At 49.8% G+C, this 18,189-nt stretch overlaps 1 protein-coding gene across 3 annotated transcripts in view; it reads right to left on the bottom strand.

The window, feature by feature from the left end:
* Positions 1-18,189, bottom strand: part of PIEZO1 (piezo type mechanosensitive ion channel component 1) — a 183,384-nt gene that overhangs the window by 10,879 nt on the left and 154,316 nt on the right. For 2 of the 3 annotated variants that reach the window (XM_043984200.1, XM_043984199.1), the window contains exons 28-42: positions 17,810-17,899; positions 17,441-17,526; positions 16,729-16,800; positions 13,921-14,021; positions 11,017-11,125; positions 10,568-10,624; positions 8,793-8,965; positions 7,402-7,511; positions 6,786-6,998; positions 5,918-6,176; positions 5,176-5,364; positions 4,512-4,872; positions 3,241-3,343; positions 2,796-2,943; positions 170-384 (exon numbers count right to left, since the gene is read on the bottom strand). In XM_043984200.1, coding sequence (XP_043840135.1) covers positions 170-384; positions 2,796-2,943; positions 3,241-3,343; positions 4,512-4,872; positions 5,176-5,364; positions 5,918-6,176; positions 6,786-6,998; positions 7,402-7,511; positions 8,793-8,965; positions 10,568-10,624; positions 11,017-11,125; positions 13,921-14,021; positions 16,729-16,800; positions 17,441-17,526; positions 17,810-17,899 — 2,286 coding nt within the window. The remainder of the gene's footprint in view (positions 1-169; positions 385-2,795; positions 2,944-3,240; positions 3,344-4,511; positions 4,873-5,175; positions 5,365-5,917; positions 6,177-6,785; positions 6,999-7,401; positions 7,512-8,792; positions 8,966-10,567; positions 10,625-11,016; positions 11,126-13,920; positions 14,022-16,728; positions 16,801-17,440; positions 17,527-17,809; positions 17,900-18,189) is intronic. The other variant, XM_043984201.1, reaches the window with a different exon arrangement.

The raw sequence follows: 18,189 nt of genomic DNA on the forward strand, positions 1-18,189 counted from the left end.
TCACACAGCTAGTAAGTGTTAAGTGTCTGAGGCTGGATTTGAACTCAGGTCCTCCTGAATCCAGGGCCGGTGCTCTATCCACTGTGCCACCTAGCTGCCCCCAGACTTCCATGTCTACAGCCCTTCCCAAGTCGGGGCCACTGCACCCCGCCTCCCATCCTGTGCCTACCTCTCAGTGACAGCGGGCAGGATGAAGAACATCCAGAAATGGATTCCAAACACAAGGGTGACCTGGAAGACGAGCTTTCCCAGCACTGTCTTGCGCAGGTACAGGGCCCGGTCGATGACCATGGTGGCAAATTGGATGAGTAACATGACGAGGAAGGCCTCAGGCACCTGGTCATCCGACAGCGAGGAGGTGATGTCGGTGGCGGCCGAGTGTTTCTGGGAGGGTGAGGAACATGTTATAAGAGACCCTTTCAGTCCATGCCTCTCCTTTTTTTTTTTTTTAAGTGAGGCAATTGGGGTTAAGTGACTTACCCAGGGTCACACAGCTAGTAAGTGTTAAGTGTCTGAGGCCAGATTTGAACTCAGGTCCTCCTGAATCCAGGGCCGGCGCTTTATCCACTGCGCCACCTAGCTGCCCCAATGCCTCTCCTTTTAACAGATGAGGTGGATTCAGGAGGACCTGAGTTAAAATCTGGCATCAGACACTTAACACTTACTAGCTGTGTGACCCTGGGCAAGTCACTTAACCCCAATTGCCTCACCAAAAAAAAAAAAAAAAAAGAATGAATGATAATAGAAACACAAGCATTCATGATGTTTCTTTGTTCACCTTCACTTCCTTCTGACTATACCACCACCACCACCACCATCACCACTATCACCACCACTCTTACTGTGCCTATTTGAACTAAAACACCTTTAAATATCAGATCATGATCTTTAGGGGCAGCTAGATGGCGCAGTCGATAGAGCACCGGCCCTGGAGTCAGGAGTACCTGAGTTCAAATCTGGACTCAAACACTTAACATTTACTGGCTGTGTGACCCTGGGCAAATCACTTAACCCCAATTGCCTCACAAAAAACCCAAACAAAAAAAAAACCAGATGAGGAAACTGAGTCTCAGACAAGGAAAGTGACTTTAAGGTCACGTGGATAGTGGAAGTTGAATCTAGGGAGTTGAGGCTAGAACCCAGGTCTCGTGATTCCTAGACCAGTGCTCTTTTGGCTCCAGAGAATGGACAGGATCCCCACGAGACTCAAGGGGTCTCCATCTTATAGAGTTCTGATCTCTCTATCTCCATGCCAATCGACCCAAAGCATTTAATAACCCCTGTTGTGTGCTCAGTCCTAGATATTACAGAAAAGAATCACAGAACTATAGAATTTGGGAGCATGAAGGGAATAGTAGAAAGAGGACTGGAGTCAGGAGAAACCTGAGTTCAAATCACACTTCTGACCATGGGCAAGTTGCTATTTTCCTTGAACCTGTTTCCCCATCTGTCAAATAGAGATGATATTTGTGGTACAGAGGCAGCTGATGGCACAGTGCTTAGAGTAAAGGCCCAAGTTCAAATCTGACCTCACATACATACTCGCTGTGTGACTCTGGGTAAGTTACTTAACTTCTGTTTGTCTCAGTTTCCTCATCTGTAAAATAGTTAACATTTCCCTCCCATCGTTGTTGTGAGGATGGAGTCATTTAATTGCTATATGAATGTTAACTATTGTCATTAGCTATCATTTACATGTTGGAAATAGAGTTAAATAATAAAAGATATTTCCTTCGCCTCAAAAAAAAACCCCCAAAACATGTTGGAAATAGAATGAAAGGTAGAGGGCAGGGATTCTTTTTCATTTTTGTCTGTGTAGCCTCAGATTTTAGCCCTGTGCCTCGCACACAGTGATTATTCCCTCTTCTCACCCCCAATAACAGCCAGGCAGGATGGACACTCTAAGTCTTATTATTATATCCATTTTGCAGGGAGAAAACTAAGGCTCCTGACAGGCTATCGGGGAAGGGATTTGAACCCAGCTCTTTCTGACTCCAAGTCTGATGTGCTATCCATCATGGAGATTGGAAAGCTGAGACCTGGAGAGAAGGGATTTCTTTGCCCCAGGTCACACCTAGTCCTGGGTGTAGAGAGCTTCGGTCTGATTGTGGAAATAAGACTAACGCCTTAAGTAGTTGGAGAAGAAAATTAGACAGAAGATGACTAAGTGCCTTACACACAGTAGGTGCTAGATGAGATATCTAAGGGAAGGAGGGTCTAGATTATGGGGTATAGACATTAAGGGCTAGACGGGGCGAGAAGAGGAGCCATCAGTGTGGGCTGAGGTGGTCGGAGAAGCCCTCTGCCCCTGGGCTCCCAGCCCTGACCCTAATTAGCTGTGGTGGGAGAACATAACCTCTTTCAGCCTCAGATTTCACATGTGTAAAATGGAGATAACCCTTTTCACCACCTTCTTTTTCAGTTGTTACACAGAAGCTACTTTGTGATCATGAGCAATAATATTATTCCCATTATAGCAGGTACACAAAAATTTACTTGTTGCCCTGACTGAGTTTTGGCCAGGAAATGGGGATGAAGCAAGATGGTGGGTGTGGGTGGGAGGGAGTATCCCTGAGGCATCTGGTCCATCTCCCCAGCCAGACTGGAAGCCTCACACGGGAAGGGGCCGTGTCTCCCACTTTTCTACATTCCTGACACAAGTGAGCATAAACAGGGTATGTGGGAGAAACCAAAATCTTGAGAGGAGTTTAAGGTGTATATTGGACATGATTCTCTGGTCCATTGTCAAATGACCGGCGGACTGAGAGGAGTGGGAAGGAGAGGGTACTTCTTACCCCAAAGGCCCAAAAGCCGAAGACAATGATGATGAAGTCAACAACGTCAGCCAGGAACATCAGGGCATAGACGTCAGTGGCTGCACGGTACTGGGTATGGAGGATGTCCCAGAAGAACTGACGTATAGGCTGGTATGTATTCTGCACCCTGTTGGGAATGGGCAGCGCCTCAGGACCTGGAGGCCAGGCCTCCAGGGTACCCCCTTTCCCCATCACTACAAGGAAGGTAGAGGGCACCAGGCCCAGGCCAGGAAAGGGGCTCAGCCTGGCCTTTGCACCAGCTTGGGAGACGTGGGGGGTTCTTGGGCTGCTATCAACACCGATCCCTTCATCCCTCCCTCTGGGACCAAACAGGCCCTGCACCACCACCCCCCCCCCAAAGCCCCAGGATGATGGCATTCGGTAGCTTCAGCCCAGTCTTGGGCTGCAGAACTAGGGTACCTACATAGACTTGAAGAAGCGTCGGATCTCGAGTCCTGTAGCCTTCACCTTCTCCCGGAGATGGCTCCTCCTCTTCTCTTTTCTTTCCTTCCGTTCTTCCTCCTCCTCTGCAGGACAGGGAGGAAGGCATGTCAGAAGGGGACAGGGCTGAGGCTGGGGGCTGGGGGCCGGGGAAGGGGGCAGGCCTTTGGTCACCCACCTCCTGAGACATTCCCACCCAGATTCCCCCGGCTACTCTGGGTGCTAGGGAGCTAAGGAGGGGAGGGCACACCTTTGGGCCCTATCTTCCTGACTGAGGAGCCACTCGTATCCTGCCCCACCCCCACCCCACCAGGGCTCCCTTCAATGAAAGGAGAAGTGGCATAAAGAGATGCCCAGAGGCCTTTCCTGGGTACCGAGGAGGCCTGGATTCAAGTCTTGCTTCTGCTCCTGATTTCTTCTTATAGCCTTAAGCAAGGCACTCTCCCTTTCTAAACCTCAGTTTGGGGGTAATAATCCCTGCCCTGTTTATCCCGGAGAAGCACTGGATCACAGGTTATATAGAGAGATCATAAGATATTCCAGGGGTTCTTAGAACCATAGAGTCCAGTGCAATGTGTGAACTTGAATGGGAAAAAATGTGTCTTCATTTATGCTAAACTTTGGTTTCCTTTGTAATTTTCTTGTTTGATTTTATGCATTTAAAGACATTATAGGGAGCAGCTAGGTAGCACGGTGGATAGAGCACCAGCCCTGGATTCAGGAGGACCTGAGTTCAAATCCAGCCTTAGACACTTACTAGCTTTGTGAGCCTAGGCAAGTCACTTAACCCTCATTGCCCCACCAAAAAAAAAAAAAAAAAAAGACATTATAATGAGAAGGAATCCATAGGTTTCACCAGACTATGAAAGGGGTCCTCAACCCCTAACCTAGTCCAACCCACTCATTCTATTTATTTATTTACTTATTCATTCATTCACTTATAAGGCAATGGGGGGTGGGGGAGGTTTAAGTGACCAGCCCAAGGTCATACAGCTAGTATGTGTCTGAGGCTAGATTTAACTCAGGCCCTCCTGACTCCAGGGTTGGTGCTCTACCCACTACACCACCTAGCTGCCCCAGCCCACTCGTTTTAGAAACATAATAAACTGAGGCAAAGAGAGGTTAATGATGTGCCTTGGGATACCCAGGTAGTGAGGTACAGAGTTGGCATTTGAAGCCAAGAGGGGTAAGAAATGGGATGGTACGTGGCGAGGTGCCATCCTGGGAATGGTAAGGGTACAGATATCACGATACCGATGGCCACTGCGCCCGAGGGTTCTTTGCTCTTCTTCTTCCTCCTAAAGCGAAGGCTGAGACGTCTTGTGTCCTTGGGTCCTTTAGCCTGACCTGGGGCTCCGTCCTGACTCCCATCCTCCACCCGGATTTCATCTTCAGTCTGGATGCTATCCTGAGCCCCCGGCTGCTCCTGAGCCTCCTGCTGCTCCTGAGCCCCCGATTGCTCCTGAGCCTCCTGCTGCTCCTGAGCCCCAGTTCCCGCGTCGTCCTGAGTGACCAGCTCCAGCCTGGCCTCCTCTTCCACCTGCTTCTCTTGGTCTTCCGCTTGGTCCTGCTCCTTGATAAACGTGTCCCCTTCGTGGTCCCACAGACCATAGCACTGAGGAGGGAGTAGAGGGGCCCCAGTGAGCCCTTGGCACCTCCTCGGACCATGGGTAAGGTAGCTCATTACCCACAGGCTCCCCCAGACTGTGCCAGGGACCTAGAGCCTACTCCTGACCTCTCCACCTTATGTTCTAGACTTGAACCCGTAAACTGACCACATGAGTCAAGGCCGGCCCAACCCGTGAGCACAGTGACCCGCCACCTTGAGACTCTTCTTGAAATAGAGGTGAGGGAGAGCATGGCGCAGGGTCCTGCCGGCCCCTCCCCTTGACCTCCCCCCTCCCGCTCCAGGGCTCACCAGCAGCAGGGATCGGTGGAAGAAAAGGGCGAGGAGCTGAATCAGGTCATACTTGATATAGCCGTCAGTCTTCTCCAGGCCCAGAATTCTGGGTGCAAAGTAGGGCTTGTTCTCATAGCGCCGCAGGACAGACGAGCTGTTCCAGGGGAAGAAGCCAAACTGGAACAGGTACTTGATCACCACCATCACCTGCCCAGGAGAGGAGAGGGAGCTCCAGGTACCACCGCCACCACCGCCATCGTGCCCCGCCACGAGCCACCTGACAGGGAAGCACGCTCCCCCCACTCCCACTCAGCCCTGCCAGGTGGGCTAACAGACCTCCCTCAGGGCCCTCCCAGCTCTGACGTTCTGGGTTCTAAGGGCCCTCCCAGCTCTGATCTCTTGTGTTCTAAAGGCCCTCCCAGTTCTGATCTCTTGTGTTCTAAGGGCCCTCCCAGTTCTGACATCCTGTGTTCTAAAGGCCCTCCTGGTTCTGACCTCTTGTGTTTCTAAGGGCACTCCCAGTTCTGACCTCTTGTGTTCTAAAGGCCCTCCTAGCTCTGGCCTCCTGTGTTCTAAGGGCCCTCCCAGTTCTGACATTCTGTGTTCTAAGGGCCCTCCCAGCTCTGACATCCTGTGTTCCAAGCGCCCTCCCAGCTCTGACATCCTGTGTTCTAAGCTCTGGCTCAGACATTCCACGTTCTCAGGCCTTCCCCAGCTCTGCCATTCTCTCACTCCAAACCCTGGGTGCAGGCCCGCCCACCTCGGTGAAGATGATGGCGGTCATCCAGAAGCGCTTGCTGGGCCGGGGTATGGACAGCATGGCCCAGAGGAAGACCAGCACAGGCAGCACCAGGGAGGCAGTGGAGGCCGAGACCATGTTGTTGAGGATGATGATGAAATAGCAGACCAGCTCTGAGTGGGCAGCCACAAAGAGGTAGAGGGCCTGCAGCAACCTCAGCGTCCGGCCCTGGTTTGTGTAGAAGTGCTCCGAGGCCTCCAGCTCCTCGAACCTGAATCGCCTGAGGGAGGGCGATGGGGGAAGATGATGGAAGTCCTAGTCCTGACCAGGCCCTCAGTCACCCAGCCTGGCCATGGGCGCCCAGGGCGAGGGGGCAGGCAAGACCGGACCCCAGGAGGCTTCGTCATTTCCCTGACTCAGATTTCCCTCTTTTAGCCAGGATTCTCATGATCTTGCATGGTATAATGGGACTAGTAAGGGCTCTAGAATCAGGGGACCCGGGTTCAAATCCCACTTAATCTCCCTGTGCCTCAGTTTCTTCCTTTATAAAATGACAGGGTTGGATGAGATAGCTTCCGAAGTCCCTCCTAACACTTGAATGATCCATGAGAGATAGGTAGGTCAGTCCTTGAGGGAGGAGTCAGCAAGTAAAAGAAGGCGCAGACTGGTCCTGCTTATCCCTAGAAGATGGGATTGTGAGCAATGGGCAGAATCTAGAGAGAGGCAGATTTCACCTAGAGGAAGTGAGTTCTCTATCATTTAAACCCTTCAGTCAGAGGTTGGATGGCCCCTGGTCAAGTGGGTGTGGGTAGGCCTGACGACTCCCGAAGCTCCCTCTAGCTCCAAGATTCTGCGTGTTTGTGACTATAAGGACAAGGCCAGGGGGTACCTGTTGAGAAGCAGTTCACTCGCTGTCCTGGTCCGGATGCTTGGGTGGGCCAAGAGCTCTTGGGAGCCCTGGATTGAGTCTCCATCTTCCGGGGTGTCTACGCCCCCAGTGAGCTCCTCACTGTTGCTCTGGGTGTTATAGCCTGTGGTCAGGGGGCTTGTAGCCCCTGTGTATTCAGTCGCACTGCTGAGCATCTCCTCTGCCCCGTGACCACTGTGCGGCAGGGGAGACAGACACCGTCAGAGGAAAAGCATGAAGATGGGGGCAGGGGGTCTTCTAGGCCTTCATCCTGTCATATGCACTACCCCCAAGGGACTGTGGGAAAGGATCACAGGGTTGGGAAGGATGTTGGGCTTGAACCAACCAATGCCCATTGGTGGTTGGGGGCAGGTGTTATGATGGGAACTGGGGGACATGCTTACTGTCTGGTGGGGACCCATGTGGTGACGATAGCAGCTTTGAGGAACGGGAAGGATAAGAAGGGATGCATGTGTGTGTGTGTGTGTGTGTGTGTGTGCGCGCGCGTGCAGAGGGTTGGGAAGCGGTCTAAGAACCCCTCACCACCCCAGGTAACTCAGTCCCTTCTTCCCTCCCAATATACCCCCTATGCACCTGCCTTGAAGTCGTGCTGCTCAGGAAATCTCTACTGGCGGGGCTCTGCACCCCGAAGTCCTCTTCTTCCTTCAGGTACAAGCCATCCAGCACACCCCGCTGAACATCACCTCCCTATGGGGGAAGGCTCTGGGGGGTCAGGCAGGGCAGCTGTGACCCCTCAGGGCCAGACCCGTGGCTCCTTTGCCCTCTCTCCTCTCTCAGCCCACCCCATTTCTCTGTTGAAACAGCTCAAGTCTGTCTTGTGCTTTCATTCACTCATTCAACAAACATGCTAGATGCTGAGGTTATAAAGAAGAAAAGCTACATGGCGCCTAACCTCAGGGAGCTTACCTAGGAGAAGACACACACACAAAATGGGAATGAGGAACAAGGTAGGATCGAAGCTGAGATCCAGGCAAATTGCCGTAGTGATCATTTGGAAAGGAGAAATCACGTTCGGCTGAGGGGATCAGGGAAAGCTACGTGGAAGGGATGGCCCCTTGATTTGGGCCTTGAAGTAAGAGTAAGATTTTAGCAGGGAGAAATGAAAAGGAAGTGTGTTCCAGGCACGGGTGAGGGCCTTTATCCACTGAGCCACCTAGCTGCCCCAAGAGCCTATTCTTAAGAAGTAGGGAGGCTGGTAGAGTAGAACAGGCCAGCTCTGCCAGTGGACCATCTTAAGTCATTGTCAAGGGTCCCATGTCCATTATAACCAGAGGCCCAGGTCCTTCTGCCCTGCCCCCAACAGCTCCTCCCCCCACCCCCGCCCTGCCCCCTGCAGCAAGGCTGGTCTCTTCAGTGTCCCCTGTATTTATCACGCACATTCTTTGCCCATTCTTTTATTCATGTCCCCACTGGTTCTGCTTGGAAGATTCTTTTTGCTCCCCATCCTTTGAGGCCCTCCTCAAACCTATCTCTCCCAGAAAGCCTCCCTGACTTCTCCTGCCCAGTGTTTAATGTTGCCCATCTCTGCACTCCTGCCCCTCTTGCATGCCGTTTGTATGAAGTCTCCCATAGCTCAGCTTTCTCTCACTGTTTCATTGATGGGGCAAGGAAGGGAGAGAGGGCCTTTGTCTTTTCTTTCCAATTGGCCTATGAATTCCTGCAGAGACTGAATCTGCTATTCCCCCTCTCCATCCAACACAGGGTCTAAAATGATGGTGGACACAGTGGGAAGCTCCATAGAGGCCACCCCAGATGGGGGCTTCTGGCACCTTCTTGCTCAATTGATTATAAACTCCGTGAGGGCAGGAATCATGTCTTACTCATCCCCAGCTCTCCCCCTGGGCCTAGCACAGGGCCCTGCAGAATAATGTTGGCTAAAAGATGTTTGTCGGATGTGCAGTGCCTAGGGAAGGCTCCCCCTTCCTGACCCACCCACCACCTTCCCCCATTTGCTTCTCTCCTGCGCACCTTGAGCAGCTCCTGCGTGAGGACATAGCGTTCAGCCCGAAGCACGGTGGAGATGGTGGTGTGATGCTGAGTGAAGGTATTGAGCCACTGGGTCAGCCCATCCACCCCTGCCTGGCCCAGCACCCACAGGAAATGCAAGATATTCAGGAGGCGCTGCATCACGTTGTTCCTGCCTGTGGGGGTAGGATCAAGAGGGCTGAGGATCTGGGAGAGAGGAGCAACCCTCTCCCACGCACCGCCCTGCCCACTCTTGGAAGTTGGGGAGGCAAGAGAAGCCTTCTAGTTCTGCCTCCTCACCTTACAGATGGGGAAACTGAGGCCCAGAGAAGTTAAATGACTCACCCAAGGTGTCTTAGGTGATAACTTTCTTTTTTCTTTCTTTCTTTCTTTCTTTCTTTCTTTCTTTCTTTCTTTCTTTCTTTCTTTCTTTCTTTCTTTCTTTCTTTTTTTTTTTTTTGGTGAGGCAATTGGGGTTAAGTGACTTTCCCAGGGTCACACAGCTAGTAAGTGTCAAGTGTCTGAGGCCAGATTTAAACTCAGGTCCTCCTGATTCCAGGGCCAGTGCTCTATCCATTGCGCCACCTAGCTGCCCCAGGTGATAAATCTCATAGGCAGGATTTGATCCCCGGTCCTCTGACTCCAGAGTCAGTGCTCTTTCCCCTATACTACAGGGTTGTTGTTTTTGTAATCATCAAGATAATTTTTATGCTTTATGATTAACATACATTCTTATTTGATTCTCAGAACTATTCTCTGAGGTGGGCAGGACAGAAATCATTATACCCATTTAATAGATGACTAAATTGGTCCTCAACAAGTCAAATGGCTTATCCAAGATAACTGAACAGTGGGTAGAGACCTAGACCTGGAGTTAAGAAGACTTGAATTCAAATGGAGCCTCAAGACACTTAGTAACCATTGTAGTACAGTTTTTGTTTTGGTTTGTTTTGGTTTGGTTTTTTGCAGGGCAATGAGGGTTAAGTGACTTGCCCAGGGTCACACAGCTAGATAAGTGTCAAGTGTCTGAGGCCGGATTTGAACTCAGGTACTCCTGAATCCAGGGCCGGTGCTCTATCCACTGCACCACCTAGTGGCCCCCGTGATACAGTTTTTTTTTTGTTGTTGTTGTTGTTGTTTTTGTGGGGCAAAGGGGGTTAAGTGACTTGCCCAGGGTCACACAGCTAGTGTCAAGTGTCTGAGGCTGGATTTGAACTCAGGTACTCCTGAATCCAGGGCCAGTGCTTTATCCACTGTGCTACCTAGCTGCCCCCGTAATACAGTTTTAAGGCAGCTTAAGACCCAATCCCAAGTGGCCCCATCTCTCATTCCCAGATGGTCCCTGGGTCAGCCCAGGTCTCACTTCTGTGTCTGGGTTTTAACCTAGAGGAGGGAGCTTTGGAAGTGCAGGTGGCATAAACCAGATCACAGACAGGTCTGGGAGTGGCTCATTCCTGCTCTTAGGGATAGAGGAAATTGCTAGTGTATCCCCACCCTCCAACTTCTCGGTTGAGACTAAGTGCTAGGTAGGGGGTGGTGTGGTCACGTGTTCCTGAGTGGTCTGGGGTTCCTGAGTACCTAAGGTGGAACAGTGATGCATGGGGGGCTGGCTGAATGCTCCCAGGGGCCAGGGAGTCCTTCACGGGGAAGAGGGCATGGGTCAGTGTCTGCATCCCGCCACTAAGCTGGGGTAGCCTGGGCACTGCCCACCTGACAGATGGGCACCCATACTGAGCCCTTAGAGAAATCACCAGGGGAGGAGCTCTGTTCCCACTCACCTGGAACCTCTTCTTCCTGGCTCTCTGACAGCTCAGACTCTGATTGCTCAGTGCTTCCTGGAACATAATGGACAGAGAAGGAGGTCAATTCAAGTCGCTCAAGTTTTCCTAAGCACTTCGTGTGTTTCCAACATAGGAAGCCAACACTAACCCTCACCCCGCCCACCCTGGTTCCGCCCCTGCCACACACACACACAGTCAGAGCATTGGACCTGCCCATTCTGTGCTGGCCAAGCCCACATGCTGGGGTGGGGGGGCTTGGGACAGACAGTGGCAGAGTTGGCTGGGAGCCCCACCACAGGGAAAGGAAGGAGATGGGGAGCAGGTCAGATATGGGTAGAGAAGGTCCTTAGCTCCTGACCAGTGCTTGACCCCACAGACCAGCATCCTTCCAGGGCAGTGATGGACAACTCTCTACTTCCCCTCCCTATCCCCACTGCCTTTCTTACCGTCCAGCTGTCCCCCGGAGGGGCCTTCCCTGGCCTCTTGTTGCTGCTGCTCCTGCCGTCGTCTTCTCAAGACAGTCTGAGGATTGGTCACCCATGCCTGATACGCCATCTGTGTCCAGGGGAATATGTGTGGGTGATTTGGACCCACACGTGGGTGGGGTCCAAACAAACTGCCTTCCTTAACAGCATTCTCTCTTGGATGGACATCATTTGTATTTTGGGGTTTTTTTTTGGTTTTTTTTTGCAGGGCAATGAGGGTTAAATGACTTGCCTAAGGTCACACAGCTAGTAAGTGTCAAGTGTCAGAGGCCAGATTTGAACTCAGGTCCTCCTTAATCCAGGGCCAGTGCTTTATCCACTGTGCCACCTAGCTGCCCCTGGGCATCATTTGTAAAGACCATTTAAAGAGACCTTTAGAGACCACCTACTCTGACCTCTTCATTTTATAGATTAAGAAACTGAGAACCAAGAGGTTGCCCAAGGTTGTGTAGGTAGCCAGGATTTGAACCTAGTCAGTGAATAAACATTTATTTTAATATATTTATATATATATTTAATATACTTACTATATTTCCAGGCACAGTACTAAGCACTAGGGATACAAATAGAGGCAAAAGACAATCCTTGCCCTCAAAGAGCTTCCAGTCTAATGGGGTAGACAACAAATGAGCAAATATATACAAACAAGCTACATTCAGGATAAGGAGGAAATAATGACAAGAGGAAAGGCACTAGAATTACAACAGTTTGGGAAAGGCTTCCTGTGGGTCTTCTAATGCCACTTTTTTTTTTTTTGGTGGGGCAGTGAGGGTTAAGTGACTTGCCCAGGGTCACATAACTAGTAAGTGTCAAGTGTTTGAGGTCAGATTTGAACTCAGGTCCTCCTGAATCCAGGGCCACTTATCCACTTCACCACCTAGCTGCCCCTCTAATGCCACATTTAGTACTTATGGCAATATGGGATACAATTGATAAATGGCCAGACGATATGAATGGGCAGTTTTCAAAGGAAGAAATCCAAAGTCATGTTAAAAAAATGTTCCAAATTAGTAATAATTAGACAAATGCAAATTATGGCAACTTTAAGGTTCCACCTCATAGCCATCAGACTGATAAAGAAAACCAAAAAGGAGAGTGACAATGCTGGAAGGGCTGTGGGAAAACAGGCACTTTAACACACTTGCAGAGTTGCAAATTGGTTGAGTCATTCTGGAAAGCAATTTGGAACTATGTCCAAAAATGTATTAAACTGCATAGCAGTCCTATTACTAGGGTTATATATCTAAAGAGAATAAAGAGAGGAATAGAACCCATAAATACAAAAATAATTATAGTATCTCTTTGTGGTGGTAAAAGAATGAGAAACTGAGGGGATGCCCATTGATTGGGGAATAGCTGAACAAGTTATGGTATTTCAATGAGATGGATACTACTGTACTATAAGAAATGGTGAAAGGTTTGGGTTCGGAGAAACCTGAAAAGACATGTCTGAAAGGCAATATGGGATCATGGAAAGAGCCTTGGTGAAGGAACCAGGAAATCTGAATTCCAGTCTCAGTTCTGCCATGAACTCTATGTGTGACCTTGGGTGAGTCATTTCCTTTTTCAGGGCTTTAACTTCTTCCTCTATGAATGAGTGTGTCAGATTACAAGTCACCTCAAATCTAGCTATGATCTTTAGCTCTCATGATCTAAAGTTCAGATGAAGACCAAGAATTTTGGGCTAGTGATTCAGGATGGAGTCAAAGAAAGGGGAGGCAGAGCTATCATCAGGAGCAGGACAGGGTCCTGTGAAATTGGGGGATTTAATTTTTCCAGGGCTCATCTGGACTGAGTATAAGAAAGAGGTCTTAAAGTCTATTTGCCTTCTCTCTCTATACTATGGGGTTGGGACATCTCTGAGCCTTTCTATCTTTACCGCTTCAAGCCCTCAAAATAGCACTTGTTTTGGAATTCTTTGACTTCTCCACCATCCCTTTCCACCCCCCCCCTTAGTTCCTCCCCCTACCTTTTAGCTTCCCTCTGTGTGTTTTCCCTCATTAGATTGTAAACTCCTTGAGGGCAGGGACTAACTTTCTTTTTCAAATTTGTATCCCCAGGTTTTAAAAAAATCAATGTGAAAAAATTTGGATTTTTACATGTAACTTGGGGAAAATTCTAAATAAATTAATTAATTTAAAAATATATTTGGGGCAGCTAGGTGGCGCAGTGGATAAAGCACCAGCCCTGGATTCGGGAGGACCTGAGTTCAAATGCGGCCTCAGACACTTGACACTTACTGGCTGTGTGATCCTGGACAAGTCACTTAACCCTCATTGACCCATGCAAAAAAAAAAAAATTAAAAAAATATATATTTGTATCCCCAGGGCCTAGCACAGTGCCTGACACCTAATAGATGCTTAATAAATGTTTATTGATTGATTGTGAGGGAAGGGTCCATGTCTCTCATACTTCTCCATTTCTCCCATGGGCCCAGCATAGAACATTAAATGATGTAGGCGCTCAATACCTGTTTGTTGAACAGCTATTGACACAGAACGGGCAGAGGGGGCCCAGTGCAGAGATGCAGGGCTGTTTGTTTCTGTTTTTGTTTTTGTTTTCAATTTTTCAGTTCACTAGCTTTTATTTTCTCTCTCCCCAGCAAAACAAAACAAAAACAAAGAAAAACAAAATCCCCATAATCAATATGTGTGATGGGGACTGGCTCACTCAAGAGAGAACCAGCCTCTGACAGCATCTCTCCCACACGGAGTTCTAGGCCAGTGCCAGTCAAGCAAAATAAATTCTCTCCGTGTTATCAGAGATGTGTTTGGGATGGGAGGCTGGGACATGATAGCAGAACTTTGGAATAAGACACACCCAGCATCCCCTGCCCCTTCTCTCCGGTCTTCTCCCCAACTCACCTGGAAGGCACTCTGTGATGAAGGCCGGGGGTCCTCAGGCAGCGCCTCCTCGTCTTCCTCACTGTCAGACTCAAACAGGTAGTAATCCCCAGAGTGGATCACTGTGAGGGAGAGGGACAAGGGATGCAGTCCCGGTCTGGCTTCCTAGGATCAGTCTCCAAGCTCCTTCCCTCTCTGTCCTGCCCTGCTCCTGGCACTACCCAAGTCTCCTAGCTCAGAGTAGAGCTACAGGTATGTAGGAAGAACTGAAATGAGTCGACTTCTGAGAGTTAACTTGGACCCTTCCTCAAAGGGAGGGGAGCTGGGGGCAGCCTCGGACCACATGGCTAGGATGATGCCCCTTCTGACAGCTTTCCAGATGTATGACTCTAGACGAGTCATCTCCCTTCCCTCAGCCTCAGTCTCCTCATCAGTAAAATGGGGATAATGACACCCACTGTAGCTATCTGGAAGGGGCATCGTGAGGATCCAGTGCGATAATGTGTATAAGGCTATTTGCAAACCTTAGACACCTATAAATGATGGGAGCCATTAATGAGAGTAGTAGTATCATTTTCAAGTAGTACTATTATTTCTCAAGTGGTCCAACCCAGGACTGGCCCTGCCCAACTGAGAAAAGATAAGAGGAGTATATGAGGTCTCCCACTGAACTCTCTCAGAAGGTAGAAGATGAGGAAGGGCTACAGGTGCTGATAGCGCTATCAACTCTGGGCTTTGGGGGCCAGGACAACTCCAGGGATAAGGATCACTTCTCTTTATCCTAAGGAGGAAACTGAGGGAGGGAGTGGACTAGCAGGATATCAGCTGAGATAGAGCTTGAGAAGGGTTTCTGCTCCTTCCTCCCTAATTTTCAGGGCAGCCAATTGCATTGGGTGGTTTTAATAAGAGGTGAGGGTCTGGGGTAGCACTTCTGCTCTCCCAACCATACCTCATTGTCTGATCTCCCCACCTCTCCACCCTCTGGCTTCTTGTTTGAACCACTGGGTCCAGAGGCGTAGGGATGATAAGGAGGAGCAAGCACATCTGTCATGCACAGCCAAGCAAAGCAGCTGGAGGCAGGAGGGGGAAGTGGCAGCCACAGCACCAGAGGGATCAGCAGCAAATCAAATCAAACAGGGATGGGCACGGGACAGAGCCAAAGACGGGGACGAGGACGGGGCCAAAGACAGGGACGAGGACGGGGACGAGGACAGGGACAAGGTGAGGACCAAGGGAAGATGGGAGCACTGGTAAGATCCAGCCCCACATCAAACGTAGAGATCAGAGGATGGAGAAAAGGAGGAAGGGAAAGAGGGAGAGAGGCAAGGAGAGAGAATAGAGGAAAGGAAAGAGTGAAGAAGACCTAACTCGAGAAAATATATAGGCTCTTTGGAAAAGGAACAGAGAAAGATAGAAGGAGAAATTTAGGTGATGTAAAAAGAAAAGATATCGATACAATTTGTTTTGTTTTGTTTTGTTTTGTTTTGTTTTGTTGGGCAATGAGGGTTAAGTGATTTGCCCAGGGTCACACAGCTAGTAAGTGTCAAGTGTCTAGGGCCAGATTTGAACTCAGGTCCTCCTGAATCGAGGGCCGTGCTTTATCCATTGGGCCACCTAGATGCCCCCACAATTTCTTTTTTAAAAAAGAGAACACGTACAATGTTCAAACCAGAAAGAACCCTTGAGATCATCTCTTCTCAGAATTTGGAAGTTGGAAAGGACACTCAGCAACCATCTAATCAAATCCCTTCCCCAAAGGAATTCCCATTCTAACATATTCGAAGAGTAATCGTGCAGCCTTTGCCAGTGCAGCCTTTGCCAGAAGACCCATCCTCTGTCCAAGCTGCCCATCCCCCTTTGGGGCAGTTCTGATGCTCAGGAAGTTTTTCCTGACATTGAGCCTAGCTTGGAGTCTTCTACCCAATACTCCCCTCTATCTTCTGCAGCCAAACAGAGCTAAACTAATCCCTCCTCAACTTGATAGTCCTTCAAATACCAGAGAACAGCTATCATGTCTCTCTTCCCAGGAGTTTTCTCTTCTCTAGGTTAGACACACCCAGCTTCTCCAACCCATCCTCACATGATGACGATTCAAAGCTCTTTGCCATCTTGGCTGTGTGGATATTCTCCACAATGACACAAAGCCCCCTCCCCCAACAGCTACTCTTAAGAGTCCAGCCATCAAAGTTACATCCAATTACAATGTTCAGTCATTTTTCAGTCATGTCAGACTCTTGATGACCCCATTGGGGGTTTTCTTAACAAAGATACTGGAGTGGTTGGCCATTTCCTTCTCCAGTTACAAATCTATCTAACTGTACTATTGGCTAATCTCTCTCTCTTCATCTTCTCTATGAGAACAGCTTGGGATACTTTATCAAAAGCTTGGCTCACATCTAAGTAAACTGCATGCACAGCATCCCCCTCATCTACTTGTTTAATAACCATGTCAAAAAAGGAAATGAGGATAGCCCATCATGATCACAAATGACTTCATGGAGCCATGGTGGCTCTTGGTCCGCACCTTTTTCCCTAGTCCAATCTTCGGGGAGGGGAGGAGTCCCAGAGAAGGTAGAAAAGAAGAGAGAAAGGGGGAAAGAAGAAAAGGAGAGAGGAGAGGGAAAAAACGGAGTAAGGAAAAGGAAAGATTCAGGGGAGATTAAGTTACTGGGAGCCCTGCCACCAAGGCAGGGAAGGTCATGCTGAGTCAGGGGCTCCTAGATGCAGCAAAGAAGGGGATGCCTCCAGGCACCAATCCAGTTAGTATTGCGGAGCTAGGGTGGGGCAGCAGGCCTGCTGACACCCCAGCTAGGGAGGAGGAAGTTGTACCTGTGGCATGGTCTAACCAGGGCCGCCACCATTGCCTTCTGGGTTGGGAAGAGCCGCTCGGGCCACCTGGCTCTGCAGAATAGGCATGATGAGAGTGTGAAATGTGTTGCATGGGGCTGAGGGAGCATGTGTACCAAGAGGCAGAGGGGGGCATGGGACCTGGGGAAATGGTGACTCCATAGTGCCAGTAGCCTAGCGACTTGGATGAGTGGGGGACAGAAGAGGGGCAGGAATTGTGTGGAGCACAGATTAATGATGCCCACCTTGATTCAGATTATGTATAACTGGGCATCTGAGGCTGGGGGGATGTGTGTGTGTGTGTGTGTGTGTGTGTGTGTGTGTGTGCGCGCGCGCTTCTGAGGTAGGTAGTTTCTGCCTTGTCACATGGCCCACATAGGGAGGGCTGTACAACACAGACAAAGACACACGGGGTCAAACAGAAGAACAGGACATTCGGCAAGGTGGGCAGTGCCCGGCAAAAATCTCTCCAGGATTCTTCTGCTCGGTGCCTTGGCAGTCCAGGCTTCCCCTTGGCTATTGATCCCCAATAGGTTCTTGGTCACATCTGTGGCATGATGGCTGACATGGCAGATTAGAGATGGCATGGAGGCAGGGCGGGGATTGGTTGGGAAGTACTGTGGTTATATCTAGTCCCAACCCTCAGGATCGGTGTGCAGTCCTCCAAGGGGCCCGTGGCAGGATTGGCTCTTACTTGGGTCTTGATCTGTGTCCTCAGGGCATTCACTGGATGTTCGCCCCAGGCGATGTTTCTCCTGTTTGGCCCGGATCCTCTCCATCCTAGCAGAAGAAAAGATCAAAGGGCTCTCAAAACCATCCCTCTGATTTAGTTTAGTCCAATTCATTCAGGTCACCTTCCACTTCTCCCCTACCCCCAAATGCTCAATGTCCATGACCCATTTCACAGATGGTTATGTAGACCGCTCTCCATCTATTCAAAACCATTTTGCTCCCCTTGCCGGGACAGCTGCCCCCAGGCTGATGCTCTCGAGCCACCTTCCAGCATCTGCCTCAAAGACCCCATAGCTGTTGCGGTCCTGAGGGGGATAGAGAGGACGCTTACTGTCTTTTCAGCTGTGCCAAGGATTTTTCCTCTCTCTGCCGATGGAAGTTGATGCTCTTAAGGATGGAGGCCTTATACAGAGCAAAGCCCCTATAAAAAGAAAGAGAGAAAGGCACACAGACATCAGGGGCCCTTCCTCACCTACCCCAAGTCTGCAGTAAAAGGAGCTACACCATGGCATGGTGAGACTGCCCCGTCTCAGCTGGTCATCTCATCGTCTCTGCCATACCTTAATGTCCCAGGAAGAATACTCAGCCCCATCTCCAAGCCTTTGTTCATGCTGTTCCCTGACTTGGAATGCCTTTCACCCCTCCTCTCTGCATCTCCAAATCCTCACAATGGATCAGGGCTAATTTCTAATCCTAACTTCTTCAAGACTG

The sequence above is a fragment of the Dromiciops gliroides genome, chromosome 2, assembly GCF_019393635.1.
Source record: "Dromiciops gliroides isolate mDroGli1 chromosome 2, mDroGli1.pri, whole genome shotgun sequence".
NCBI lineage: Eukaryota > Metazoa > Chordata > Mammalia > Microbiotheria > Microbiotheriidae > Dromiciops > Dromiciops gliroides.